At 40.9% G+C, this 15,421-nt stretch overlaps 1 protein-coding gene across 1 annotated transcript in view; it reads right to left on the reverse strand.

Annotated features, from left to right (window-relative positions):
* Nucleotides 1-7,016: 7,016 nt before the first annotated feature.
* The window catches only part of knstrn (kinetochore localized astrin (SPAG5) binding protein), a 28,700-nt gene continuing 20,295 nt past the window's right edge, over nt 7,017-15,421 (reverse strand). The window contains exons 8-9 of the mRNA XM_073038074.1: nt 8,735-8,809; nt 7,017-7,313 (exon numbers count right to left, since the gene is read on the reverse strand). Coding sequence (XP_072894175.1) covers nt 7,173-7,313; nt 8,735-8,809 — 216 coding nt within the window. The 3' untranslated portion in view covers nt 7,017-7,172. The remainder of the gene's footprint in view (nt 7,314-8,734; nt 8,810-15,421) is intronic.

Here is a 15,421-nt window from a genome sequence, read left to right on the forward strand (position 1 = left end):
CTTGATTCTTTCAAATTCATTGATTTGTAGATTGTAGTCCTTTCTGGCCAGCACTTCCAAAGTAGTATCTTGTATACACAAGATAAGTTAATATCTTGTATATACCAACATCTTAACTCCATAAACCCATAAGACATAGGAGCAGAACTAGGCCATTCGGCCCATTGACTTTCTCTACCATTCGATCATGGCTGATTTATTTTCCCTCTTAACCTTATTCTTTGGCCTTTCCCCTGTAACCTTTGATGTCCTTACTAATCAAGAATCTATCAACACCTCTTTAAATATGACAGTGTTCACCACCCTCTGACTAAAATAATCTCTGTTCTAAAGGGATGTCCTTCTATTCAGAGGCTGTGGCCTCTGGTCTTAGACTCTCCCACTATCTGAAGCATCCTCTCTATGTCAACTGTAAGCCTTTCGAGATTCAGTGGGTACTCCATCTGTTAGACCCTTGCTCACTCACTTAACCTATCTACATCTTCCCACAGACTGCTTCCTCTGCCCAATTTGCTTTTCCACTCAATTTAGTGTCATCAGCAAACATAAGATTCAGTACATTCAGCCCCCTCTTCCAAATCGTTAATCTATATCATGAACTGTTGTGGACCCAGCACTGACCCCCGTTAGCAATTGCCCACCACCTACTGCCAACTTGAGAAACATTCATACATCCCAACTTCCTGCCTTCTATTGGTTAACTGGACCTCTATCCATGCTAATACATTAACCCTGACTCCTTACATCCTCATCTTATAGACAAGTCTTTTATACGGCAACTTATCCGGAAATCCAAGTATGCAACATCCACCTTTTCCGCTCTATCTACTGCACTCATAATATCCTCAAAAATCTCCACTGAGGAATTTAAAGTTAGTGACCTTCTTCATCTTCAACCCTCCGATGAGGACTAGCTCATGTACCTCCAGTTTCCTTCTCCTGAGGTCAATAATCAGCTCCCTCATCTTGCTAACATTGAGTGAGAGGTGGTTGTAGTAGCAGCACTCAGCCAGATTTTCAATCTCCCTCCTTTATGCTGATTTTTCATCACCTTTGATCTGGCCTGTGACTGTGGTGTCATCAACATACTGAGAGCATCCCGATATGTGCATCTTTGCTGTCCAAATGTTCCAGGATTGAGTGAAGAGTCAATGAAATGGTATGTGACATGGACCTGTTGTGCCAGTACGCAAACTGGAGTAGATCCAAACCACTTCTCAGGCAGGAGTTTCATCATCATACTCTCAAATTACTTCATCACTGAGGACGTAAGTGCTATTGGGCAATAGTTATTGAGGCAGGTGGGTACCTCAGACTACCAAAGCGAGAGACTAAAGATCTCTGTGAACACTCCAGTCAGTTGATCAGCACAGATGTATAGTACTCGGCTAGATACCCCATCTGGGCCAAATGCTTTTCATGGGTTCAAGTTCCTGAAGGATGCTTTCACATTGGCCTCAGAAATTGAAATCACAAGGTCATTAGGCTGTAGGAGTTTGTGATAGTTCCTCCATATGTTGATGATCAAAGTGAGTATAGAAGGCCTTAAGCTTATCTGAAAGCGAGGCCTTGTTGTCACCTATGGTGATTGTTTTCATTTTGCAAGAGGTGATAGCATTCAAACCCTACTGTAATTGTCAAGCATCTTTCATTGAACAAGTTTAGTCTGGAATAGCCACTTCACCCATGAGATGGCTACTGGAGATTGTACCTGGACCTCTTGTAACTTCCTTAGTCGCTAGACTTGAGTGCTTCTGTTCTGGCCCTCAACGGATTGTGGATCTCATGGTTCATCCAGGCTTCTGGTTGGGGAAGACTCAATGATTTTGTGGGGACTCTACAACTGTTTTCATAAAGTCCATGACAACCATGGTGTATTCATTCAGATCCACCATGACTCCCTGAACACGGCCCAGTCCACCAACTCAAAGTAATTCCATGGCTGCTCCTCTTCCTCCCTTGAACACCTCTTTGTTGTCCTAATTTCTGGAGCCTTGCTCTTTAGCCTCTGCCTCTATGCGGGTAGGAGAAGGTCAGCCAAGTGATCAACTTCCTGAAATGTGTTCTGGGCGTAGAATAGTCAGAATGTTCTCCATAGTACATCTGTAGAAATTAGCTTAAGTCTTTGGTGACATAACAAATCAGCTCAAATTCTGAATGAAGTGTACCCACTGGCATGCCTTCTTCGTGACTGCATTGGGCAAGGAATAGATCCTCTGAGATTCTGGCACCCAGGAACTGTAACTGTTCACTACTTTCACTGCAGACCCCTCCATGAAGACTGGTGTGTATTCTCCTGCCTGACTTGCCCTCTCCAAACTCCACAATCAATTCTTTGGTCGAAGGTTATTGCAGCGACACCACTCAACCAGACAATCTCAGTTCTGCATGCCTCCTCATGATCATCTGAGATTCTGCCAACAACAGATGTATTACCTACAAATTTACAGATGGCATTTGAGCTGTGCCAAGCCACACAGTCTTGATGTAGAGAGCGAGCAGTGAGCTCAGTATGCATCCTTGAGGTGCACTGGTGTTGGTTGACAGTGAGGAGATGTTATTTCCAATTCAAACTGACTGTGGCCTCCCAATGAGGAAGTCAACGATCCATTGCAGAGGGAAGTATAGAGCCCTAGGCTTCGAAGCTTGTTGATTAGTACTAAGGCGATGATGGTGCTAAACACTGAGCTCTAAAGAATAAATAGTAGTATGACAGGTTTTGCTGTTGTCCAGGTGGTCCAAGACCAAGTGGAGAGCCAGTGGTGAGACTGCATCTGCTGTAGATCTGTTGTGGCAGTAGGCAAATTACAGCAGGTCCAGGTCTTTGCTCAGGTAGGAGTTAATTCTAGCCATGACCAACCTTTCAAAACAGTAGATGTGAGTGCTTCTGGGCAATAATGGTTGAGGCAGCTCAATCTGCTCCAATATAATTAATTATGAAGCAGATGGAAACTTCTGACTGCAGCAGTGAGTGGCTGAAAATGTCCTTGAATATTCCTGCCAGTTGATTGGCATAGGTTTTCAGTGCCCTACTAGGTACACTCTCAGGGCTAATGCCTTGATAGATGTTCCGACATCAGCCTCCAAGGCAGATATTCTAGGGTTGCCAGATGTTGCAGGGATTCACATAGGTATGCTCTCCCTTTCAAAGTATGCATAAGAGGTGTTAAACTCATCTGCAAGTGAAGCATCACAGACATTTATGATGTTAGGTTTCGCCTTATAGTAAGTAATGACATGTAAACCTTGCCACAGTTGAAGCGCATTAGATTGCACCTTTAACTTCACTCGCAATTGCTTTTTTGCTCTTATGATAGCTTTCTGTAGATCTTGTAAAGTTCTGGATCATGTGTTGAATGCCACAGATCTAGCCCACATCAAACTACGAATCTCCCGGTTCATCCACGGCACACACTTATCCACACAGGTCTAGATGAAGTTGGCAGCAACTGTGGCATAGTTATTCAGATCCAAAGACGAATCCCTGAATATTTTCCAATCCACCAATTCAATGTAGTCCTGTAAGCGCTCCTCCACTTCCCTCGTGGTCCTCATGCTGGCACTGTGGTCCTCAATCTCCGCCTATATGCTGGGAGAAGTACAGGCAGGTGATCAGATTTGCCAAATTGCCAGCCTGGGATGGCACAGTAGGCATTCTTGATGGTAGTCTAACAGTAGCCAAGTGTGTTGGCTCTCCTGGCTCCACAGTGACACGTTAGTGGTAGTTTGTCAAAGATGTCCTCAATCTAACATGGTTGAAGATTGGGAAAGCAGTAGGGTGCACCATCTCCATTCTGTGATTAGTGCTCAGCTCCTCCAGTGCCTGCCTGATGTTAGCCAGGAATTGAATGTACACTGCCATGAGGATGATAGGAGAAAACTCCTTCCGCAGATAGAATGCACATTTGACTGTCATATGTTCGAGGTCAACAGGATCGTAATGTCTGTGCACCACAATGAGCTAAGCATGAAACAAACACCACTGCCTCAGAATCTGATGTCCAGCCATTGGCGCACAATTAGACTTTTCGGCCCATCAAATCTGCTCTGCCATTTCATCATGGCTGATCCATTTCCCTCTCAACCCCAATCTCCTGCCTTCTTCCCATATCCTTTCACGCCCTGACTAATCAAGAACCTACTAACCGCCACCTTAGGTGCACCCAGTGGCCTGGCCACAGCTGCTTGTGACTAAGAATTCCACAGATTCACCACCCGCTGACTAAAGTAATTCCTTCTCATCTCAGTTCTAAATGGACATCCCACTATTCTGAGGCTGTGTCCTCTAGTCCTAGACACCCCAATCAAAGGAAACATACTTTTCACATCCACCCTATCTAGGCCTTTCAACATTGAATTAGGTTTCAATGAGATCCCCCTGCCATTCTTCTAAGTTCGAGTACAGGCCCCAAGCCTTCAATTGCAGCTCGTATGCTAACTTTCATTCCTAAATCGTTCTTTCCTGTAATATTATGGGCTCTTATCTTGTTCAGCAGACTCATGTGTGGCACCTTTTCAAAGGCCTTCTGAAAATCCAACTACACAACATCCACCAATTCTCCTTTGTCTATCCTGCTTGTTATTTCTTCAAAGAAATCCAGTAGGTTTATTAGGCAACATTTTCCTTTAAGAAAACCACACTGACTTTGGCCTACTTTATCACGTATCTCCAAATACCCCAAAACCTCATCCTTAGTAAAACCTCAACATGTTCCCAACCACTGAGATCAGACTAACAGGCCTATAATTTCCTTTCTTCTGCTTCCTTCCTTTCTTGAAAAGTGGAGTGTCATTTTGCAATTTTCCAGTCCTCCAGAACAATGCGAGAATCCATTTCCAATGCCCCCACAAATTCTTCAACTACCTCTTTTGGAACCTTGGGGTGTAGTTCATCAGGTCTAAGTGACTTATCTACCTTCAGACCTTTCAATTTCCCAAGCAGTATCATCTCTCAAGTAATAGCACTCACTTCTGCCCTTGACACTCTCAAACTTCCAGCATACAAGTGTCCTCCACAGTGAAGACAGATGCAAGCTACTTACTCAGTTCATCCACAATTTTCTTGCACCGTTACCTCTCCAGTGTAATTTTCCAATGGTCCAATATTGACTGTCCTCTCATAGAAAACCTACAGCATGATACAGGCCCTTCGGCCCACAAAGCTATGCCGAATATGACCTTACCTTAGAAATTACCACGGGTTACCCAGAGCCCTCTACTTCTCTAAGCTCCATGTACCAATCCAGAAGTCCCTTAAAGACCCTATCATATCCACCTCCACCACCATCGCCTGCAGCCCATTCCATGCACTCAACACTCTGAGTAAAAAAACTTACCCCTGACATCTCCTCTGTACCGACTTCCAAGCACCTTAAAACTGTGCCCTCTCATGCTAACCATTTCAGCCCTGGGACAAAGCCTCTGACTGTCCACATGATCAATGCCTCTCATCTTCTTATACACTTCTATCAGGACTCCTCTCATCCTCTGTCACTCCAAGGAGAAAAGGCCAAGTTCACTCAACCTATTCTCATAAAGGCATGCTTCCCAATCCAGGCAACATCCTTGTAGATCACCCTTTCTATCGTTTCCACTACCTTCCTGTAGTGAGGCAAACAGAACGGAGCACAGTATTCCAAATGGGGTCTGACCAGGGTCCTATAGAGCTGCAACATTACCTCTTGGTTCTTAAAATCAATCCCATGATTGATGAAGGCCAATGCACCATATGCCTTCTTAACCAGTCAACCTGCACAGCAGCTTTGAGTGCTCTATGAACTCGGACCCCAAGATCCTTCTGATCCTCAACACTGCCAAGAGTCTTACCATTAATACTATATTCTGCCATCATATTTAACCTACCAAAATGAACCACCTCACACTTATCTGGGTTGAACTCCATATGCCACCTCTCAGCCCAGTTTTGCATCCTATCAATGTCCCGCTTTAACCTCTGACAGCCCTCCACGCTATCCACAACACCCCCAGCTTTTGTGTCATTAGCAAATTTACTAACCCATCCCTCCACTTCCTCATCCAGGTCATTTATAAAAATCACAAAGATTAGGGGTCCCAGAACAGATCCTGAGGAACACCACTGGTCACTGACCTCCATGCAGAATATGACCCGTCTACAACCACTATTTGCCTTCTGTGGGCAAGCCAGTTCTGGATCCACAAAGCAATGTCCCCTTGGATCCCATGCCTCCTTACTTTCTCAATACATGGGAGAAACATATGTATTCAACATACAGTTGTAAGCTACAAACAATATGAAAGCTATTTTTGTTTTGAAACACTGTGGTGATTTTGAAAATCTATTGAAATTGTGTACATTCTGGTTGCATTTTGTTTGCAAATTCATCAAAAAGCTAGAGCCACAAAAAAAATCTACAACCCTACCCGGATGACTGGTGCACTTAGTTTGTTGGACTCATGAGCACTCCCAGAAACACCAACTACGCACTGAGGATGTCACCTCGACTGGTGATAAACCACCTGCAAGTTAATTGCCAAGCTCAGCGAGCACTGCAACAGCAAATGCCTCAAGCCAAGCTACCAAATTTCATCACCATCCTTAACTTGCCCGTTTTGCTCGGACTTCCAAGTGGAAACTTTTAATATAAAATCCGCATGCAGTCTGAAATCAATCCTGCATGTGCCATTATTGAAACCAGACTGGAAGAAGTGACAGATCAGATTTAGACATTGCTGTTTGTTTTATAGCAATTAGTTACTAATGTACTGTACACCTTTAAATGTTAGTGAATCTTAAAAATGTTTTACTCTTGAAATATAATATGATTGAACAGTGGCCAATCGGAGGCAAAAAGCAATAGTATCTCCACCCAAGTTCAGGAGGCCGATTTTTCAAAGCCTGAACAGCGACCAGTTGGAGCTTGGGATTCATCAACAAGGTCAAGCAAAAATAAGGGCAATACTTATTTGTGTATGCAAAAACTCCCAAATTTCTCTACGCAGTCCATAATATGCAACTTCATTAATAACCAAAAGCATCAGAAGCATGTCAATGTTTTATTTCCATAAGAGAATGTTTAATAGAAAACTGTATTAGATAACAGAAACTCAAGTGTATTTGGATTTAATAGAAAACACTTTGGTCCAAAACATACTCAGAGCAAAAAGCAGAAATTGCAATGTTGATGTTCAGGTCATTCAACACTCTGATCTAAATGCTGTTTAGCTTGACTTAAACAGAGTCGCCATTCCTCCATTTCTTGCTTGAAAAAGTCCATTTCTTCTACAATTTTATTACTCTCTTCCTTGGCATTCTGTAACTTCAGCCTCATCTCCTAGTAACAATGAATAACATTATGAATTCAGAATGTATTTCAAAACCAAGTCAGCACCAATCAGGACAAAAAATTAAGTTTGATTTTTTTTTTCAATCTAGCAGATGCAAAGGGAGACTTGAACTCTCAGCTGTACCAGAGTGATTGACAATATTCTCATTAGATGAGACAGCTTCCTGTTATGATTATCATGTAAGCATCAACATGTCAACATCAAAAATTGGGTCTTTCAGTTGGAATTCTCTGCAATTACTTGCATAGAATGAACATTTTGGTTTGTACAAGGAGGCAGACAAGCAGTAGTAAATAAAGTGGCCAAAAATATGATAGGTGGAAATTCTCAAACCTATTTTTCCCCCTTCCAAAGCTTTGTCTTCACCAATAGAAACAAAGCAAGAAAGGAATTTTCTGCATTACATGCAAACTTTCATTAGGAAGATAAAAACAAGTACACAGAGTGAAAACTTAGATGAAAATGCTTGGAAAATCTTTCTGCGTTTAAATTCTAATTATAATTTGTTCAGGATGGTGTGCATTTTAAACTGGCATCATGATTTGTCCAGATATCCTGTACCAAATGGGTCTGTTCCTGTGTTCCACTGTCCCATGCTCTAAACTGTCAAAATCCTTTACAACACAGATGGATAACATTATGATTATTCATGTCCATTTTGTTATTTTCTTCCACTATTGCATAATAAGGAACTACTGTAAGTCAATTGTGTGCAATTGTAGGATCCAAATCAAACACCAATACAGGAAACAAGGTATGTGTAGCTCACTGATGTAACGTTATTATTGTGATTGGCCACTCAAGATAACTCAGAAATGAAATTGTTTGCCCATAATTATAAACTGAACCTCTGACTGATATTAATCAGACTATCTCAAAGTCCCAATATGTGATCTTCACATTTGCCCTAATCCCAGTACTTAACACTGCTCTGTACTGTACCAAAAAATGTGTCCTTTTCGATGCTATTTAAGATAGTAGGGTAGTTCAATTTTGTCATTGCTGACACAAATGTTACTGCACTGATATCAAAATAACAGTTCTTTGTGAAGTGGAAATTCAGCTGGATAGTAAGAATCCAGTGAGCTGAAGGGTAGTACCAGGGAGCAAGAAGCCAAACCATTAAGACTTCTGAATAACAGGATAGCAGTTTCAGTTTTATTGTATTATACAATGTATTGCAGCCTACACATCATTGGATCTTGCAAGTTTGTTAAAACCATCAAAAGAACTGATTAGTGTGTATAGATTCTCTGGTACCCTGGATTGAATGCTCAAGTTTCTGGAATTTTCTTTAGTGTAAAATACACCATATTTTTAGCATCATTACAGTATGTGAAGCAATATTCAAAATAACATTTTACTTGAGAAGTACACAGTCTCATGGTACCTAGAAATGAATGCTTACCTGGAACCCATCTCTCTTCTCCATTATGTTCCTTCCCCAATTTTCTAATTCCCTCTGGAGATTCTCCACAAGTGCCTGAAGCAACATATACAGAGTTTGAAATTCCATCAGTACAAATCACAATTAAAAGAAAGGATTAGGGGAAATTTCACCCTTAGTTATTCAGTTGTAATTTGATCATAACAAGCTTAAGGAGACCTGTGAATTAAAAAAAATTTTTTTTTTTGCATTGCTCATGTACTCAAAACCTCAGAAAAACTCTTGGCAATCCCCATTGATAAAGTTAAGGGAAGTGGGGGATTCTCAGATTCCTGTAAATAATGGGTTAAGGCTGAATACTGACTGTGTATTCGGGTTTAAGAATGGCTGCAGTGTGTTTGAGCAGCTCTTCTTTGAGTGAAAATAAGGATTATAAACAGGCTACGTCCACACTAGACCGTATAATTTTGAAAACGCCGGTTTCGTGTAAAAACGATAGGTGTCCACACTAAGCATTTTTGAAAATACTTCTGTCCACATTAAAATGGATATTTCGGCATATCTCCTCCTACTGGGCATGCGCAGGACACATCAACCAAAAACAAACGACATGTTTGGTGTGGAATCTCGCCGTGAAAGTGCGCGTTTGTGTAGTTACAGACTAGGAAAAACTTAAAACGATGGACAGCTGTTGGCTCTCGCGCAGGAGAAGTTAAAAGTAAAAAAAAAACAAATACTGCAGCGTACGGAGGCAACTGACAGGGAGTTCACGGACAGATTGACCCGGCTGACAACGAACATTGAAAAACTGACTAACTCTGTTGCATTAATAAAGCACCTTGTTAAATGTATAAAATGTGTCTGCATCAGTGTTAGCTTGTATTTCAATAGACAATAGGCAGGAGTAGGCCATTTGGCCCTTCGAGCCAGCACCACCATTCAATGGATCATGGCTGATCATCCACAATCAGTACCCCGTTCCTGCCTTCTCCCCATATCCCTTGGCTCCACTATCTTTAAGAGCTCTATCTAACTCTTTCTTGAAAGCATCCAGCTAATTGGCCTTCACTGCCTTCTGAGGCAGAGCATTCCATAGATCCACAACTCTCCGGGTGAAAAAGGTTTTCCTGAACTCCGTTCTAAATGGCCTACCCCTTATTCTTAAACTGTGGCCTCTGGTTCTGGACTCCCCCCAACATCGGGAACATGTTTCCTGCCTCTAGCGTGTCCAATCCCTTAATAATCTTATGTTTCAGTCAGATCCCCTCTCATCCTTCTAAATTCCAGTGTATACAAGCCCAGTCAGTCCAATCTTTCAACATATGACAGTCCCGCCATCCTGGGAATCAACCTCGTGAACCTACGTTGCACTCCCTCAATAGCAAGAATGTCCTTCCTCAAATTTGGAGACCAAAACTGAACACAATACTCCAGGTGTGGTCTCACCAGGGCCCTGTACAACTGCAGAAGGACCGCTTTGCTCCTATACTCAACTCCCCTTATTATGAAGGCCAACATGCCATTAGCTTTCTTCACTGCCTGCTGTACCTGCATGCTTACTTTCAGTGACTGATGAACAAGGACACCTAGATCTCATTGTACTTCCCCTTTTCCTAACTTGACACCATTCAGATAGTAATCTGCCTTCCCGCTCTTGCCACCAAAGTGGCTAACCTCACATTTATCCACATTAAACTCATCTGCCCACTCATCCAACCTGTCCAAGTCACCCTGCATTCTCCTAACATCCTCCTCATATTTCACACTGCCACCCAGCTTTGTGTCATCTGCAAATTTGATAATGTTACTTTTAATCCCTTCATCTAAATCATTAATGTATATTGTAAATAGCTGCGGTCCCAGCACCGAGCCTTGCGGTACCCCGCTAGTCACTGCCTGCCATTCTGAAAAGGACCTGTTAATCCCTACTCTTTGGTTCCTGTCTGCCAACCAATTTTCTATCCATGTCAGTACCCTACCCCCAATACCATGTCACAAAATGCTGGTGGAACACAGCAGGCCAGGCAGCATCTATAAGGAGAAGCACTGTCGACATTTCGGGCCAAGACCCTTCGTTAGTTCTGACGAAGGGTCTTGGCCTGAAATGTCGACAGTGCTTCTCCTTATAGATGCTGCCTGGCCTGCTGTGTTCCACCAGCATTTTGTGTGTGTTGTTTGAATTTCCAGCATCTGCAGATTTCCTCGTGTTTGCCCAATACCATGTGCTCTAATTTTGCCCACTAATCTCCTATGTGGGACCTTATCAAAGGTTTTCTGAAAGTCCAGGTACACTACATCCACTGGCTCTACCTTGTTCATTTTCATAGTTACATCCTCAAAAAATTCCAGATTAGTCGAGCATGATTTCCTCTTCGTAAATCCATGCTGACTCGGACCGATCCTATTACTGCTATCCAAACGTGCCGCTGTTTCATCTTTTATAATTGACTCCAGCATCTTCCCCACCACTGATGTCAGGCTAACTGGTCCATAATTCTGTGTTTTCTCTCTCCCTCCTTTCTTAAAAAGTGGGATAACATTAGCTACCCTCCAATCCTCAGGAACTGATCCTGAATCAATAGAACATTGGAAAATGATTACCAATGCATCCATGATTTCTAGAGCCTCCTCCTTAAGTACCCTGGGATGCACACCAACAGGCCCTGGGGATTTATCAGCCCTCAGTCCCATCAGTCTACCCAACACCATTTTCTGCCTAATGTGAATTTCCTTCAGTTCCTCCATTACCCTAGGTCCTCTGGCCACTATTACATCTGGGAGATTTCCATACAATGTTACATTAGGCTGTTACATATCTATTGTCAGAGAAGTACTCGCATAAATAGGTAAACCACCTTCATACGAGCAAGGACAGAAAACAGGACAAAGTGAGTATACTTATTTATTCAGTAAGTTATGGGTCAAAGTATTTGGTGAGTACATTTCTAACTCTTCTGGCTTCAGTCTCGTTGCCATCTGTTCTGAAATTGTTAGGCTGCGTTCAAGAAAACAATGAAATGACACGCTGCCATCACCATCTGTTCCGGCATGGCATGACAGTGTTTTTAGATTTCTCTGGTTACCTCGTCCACACTGATCTGCCCAAGCGGTGTTTTCAAAATTACACACCCGGGACAGCGTTTTAGAAAAGCTCCATTTTCTGGGGAGGAAAACGCCGTTTTAGTGTGGACAGAGGGTCAAAACGAAGAGAAAAAGCTTTGGTTACGGATTTATCTGGTCTAGTGTGGAGGTAGCTTTACAAAACCCACAAGACCTAACTTTTCGCACCTTTTGGTTTTGACAAAAGTTAGAGATAAGGCAGGACATTCTTTACATTCCTTTCTTAATTTTGGTGAAGTCTCTTATCTAAGTTATTAAGTTCTGCTCTATTTGAGTAGCTGGGATGTCTATGGATCTGACTGTTCTTTTGTATCGAGATGTTAAAGGATCAATTTGTCCTGCTGACTCCTTGTCTCAGGCTACGTCCACACTACACCAGATAAATCTGTAACTGAAGCTTTTTCTCTTCGTTTTTACCCTCTGTCCACACTAAAACGGCATTTTCGTCCCCCAAAACCGGAGCTTTTCAGAAACGCTTTCCAGGGTGGGTATTTTTGAAAATACTGCTCAAGCAGATCAGTGTGGATGGGGTAACCGGAGAAATCTGAAAGTGCTGTCAGACAGCAGCACACCACTTTGTTTTCTTGAACGCAACCTAACAATTTCAGAACAGATAGCAACGAGACTGAAGCCAGAAGAGTTAGAAATGTACTCACCAAATACTTTGACCCATAACTTACTGAATAAATAAGTATACTCACTTTGCCCTGTTTTCTGTCCTTGCTCGTATGAAGGTGGTTTACCTATTTATGCAAGTTCTTCTCTGACAATAGATGTGTAACAGCCTAATGTAACACTGTATGGAAATACAAGATAACACTGATGCAGACATTAAAACATTCATACATTTAACAAGGTGCTTTATTAATGCAACACAGTTAGTCAGTTTTTCAATGTTCGTCATCAGCCAGGTCAATCTGTCCGTGAACTCCCTGTCGGTTGCCTTCATACGCTCCAGTATTTGTTTTTTTTTACTTTTAGTTTCTCCTGCGCAAGAGCCAACACCTGTCCATCGTTTTAAGTTTTTCTAGTCTGTAACTACACAAACGTGCACTTTTACGGCGAGATTCCACACCAAACATGTCGCTTGTTTTTGGTAGATGTGACCTGCACATGCCCAGTAGGAGGAGATACGCCAAAATCTCAGTTTCAATGTGGATAGAGATATTTTAAAAAATGCATTGTGTGGACGCCTGTCGTTTTTACGTGAAACCGGCCTTATCAAAATTATCCGGTCTAGTGTGGATGTAGCCTCACTTGCAGGATGTAACAATCTATACTCTGTTTTCTAATTACCTCTGCCTGATGTGATTAAGTGTTCTTTGTCAAGTACGTTTACCTCTGTTTTAGGTGATTAATTGGCCTTTGTCTCAGACTATCACCGTTGATGGAATTCATGACAAAGATGGTATAAAAAAAAACTCGGTATCTCTGTCCTTAGAAAGACTTAAAGTGTCTGACTCTCTGTGAGTGCAGATGGAATGTTCTCTCTCGTAGCTTGCTACTAATAAAGGCAGAAAAGAATAAACTGTGGAACTTGTTTCATTACATCAGGTTGATCAACATTGACACTATGAACACTCAAAGTGGAGGAGTATCTGGGATGGGATTAAGAACCAAATCTGTTCATCCAAGATCAAAGAACCCTGCATCACTGACAGAAAGACAGCATCATCTTAGCAATTACCCATCCTCCTGCTCCTCAGGCACATCCTACTCCATCTATGGGCAAAGTTCCCACACCATCCTCAGTCATGTCAGATGCAGGATGGAAGTCACTCTCAATCCTAAAGGATAACCATTGAAAAATGTGTCCAATTTCTGAACAGCCCTAAGGAAGATGCAAGCTGACTAACGGCTCAGATGTACATCCTTCCTTCCAAATCATTGAGAAGGATTGATTTATGAGAGAAATCAAACAAGTCCTATTGGCGAACGGTGATCAAACCAATATGGTAAAGATGTAGAGGCAGGTCAATTTAAAATAAATGATTCTCTTTCCTGCACAGTTGATGTTCCTGATGCTTCCTATTTTTATTTACATGGAAAACAAGGCAGAGTTTGTATTTATATTCGCGTCTATGCTTTTCTTGGGGGTTGTGTCGATTGATATCGACTTGTTTCTGGGCTTTGTAGTTTGGGTGGGATTTTTTTCCCCCCCATTATGGAATCCCAGAGCATACGCCAATTATTTTTATTGTTGTTCATCTCCGCCATTTTCAACTATTCTATCTTGACATGCGTCTATTGGAATGTTCGCGGTTGGAATCATCCTATTAAGCGTAAGAAAACATTTAAAGTTATTAACCGATTCCAGCCTGATATAATCTTTGCTCAAGAGACGCACATCAGGTTATGTGATAAAAATCGATTTTTTTTAAATTTTGGAAGGGTCCTCAGTTTCACGCAAATTCCCAGAGTAAAACTAGAGATGTTTCTATTTTTATTGATTCTAATATTCCTTTTAACCAGGAGGATATTATAACTGATATCAATGGTAGATTTCTGATTGTTAAAAGGAACAATTTGTAATAGAAAAATGGTTTGTTTAATATTTATGGACCAAATGTTGATGATCCCTCATTTTTTAAAACAGTTTTTGCGTTATTACCTGATTTAAATGAATATATGTTATTAATGGGTGGTGATCTTAATACTTGTCTAAATCTTTTAATGGATAAGTCATCATCCAAATATCAACTCCCTAATCGTTCTGCATCACTTATTAATTCCCTTTTAATAGATTACGGTTTAATTGAGGTCTGGAGGCATATGCAGCCTAGTGATAGAGAATACTTTTTTTCCCCTCACATGTTCATAATAAATATTTGAGAATTTACTTTATAGTTGACCTTCAACTTTTATTCAATGTTCAGAAATGTGAGAATGATGCGATCGCTATTTCTGATCATGCTCCTTTAAACTTAATATTTGAACTGAAAGATGTTGTTTCTACCAGACCATTTTGGCGTTTTCCAGGACATTTATTACAAAGTTCAGAATTTGTTGAGTTTATCGAAGTTCAGATAAGAGTTTTTTCTCTTTAATAATATAGGAAACATCTCTAAGTTAGTAATTTGGGATACATTAAAAGCTTATTTACACAGTCAAATTATTTCGTATATAGCTAAACTGAAGAAACAAACAAGAATGGAATCAGATAAAATCTCTAAACAAATTAATTATATAACATTAACGCAATCTCTCCAAATGCTGTTTCATTTAAGAGTAGAATTACAATCACAGTATAATTTATTACTAACACCCAATTGAAAGATATTTGCTTAAATTGAAAAGTCAATTTTATATCTTTGGGGATAAAAATAACAAGCTCTTAGCTTCTCAATTAAGAGCAGCTAGAGCTAAAAGACAAATCTTAAAGATTCTTAAAAATAATGGAGATATAGTAAGTAACCATGAGGACATTAATAATATTTTTCAAGATTTTTTTACACTGATCTTTATAGATCTCAATTTCCTGCAGATTCCTCTAAAATAAAGGCTTTTTAAAATTTTTATTTATTTATTTTTTACATAAGATTAAATTTCCACAAATTTCTTTTGAAGATCAAAAAATGCTTGATGCTC

The sequence above is a fragment of the Hemitrygon akajei genome, chromosome 3 (assembly GCF_048418815.1).
Source record: "Hemitrygon akajei chromosome 3, sHemAka1.3, whole genome shotgun sequence".
Classification (NCBI taxonomy): Eukaryota; Metazoa; Chordata; class Chondrichthyes; order Myliobatiformes; family Dasyatidae; genus Hemitrygon; species Hemitrygon akajei.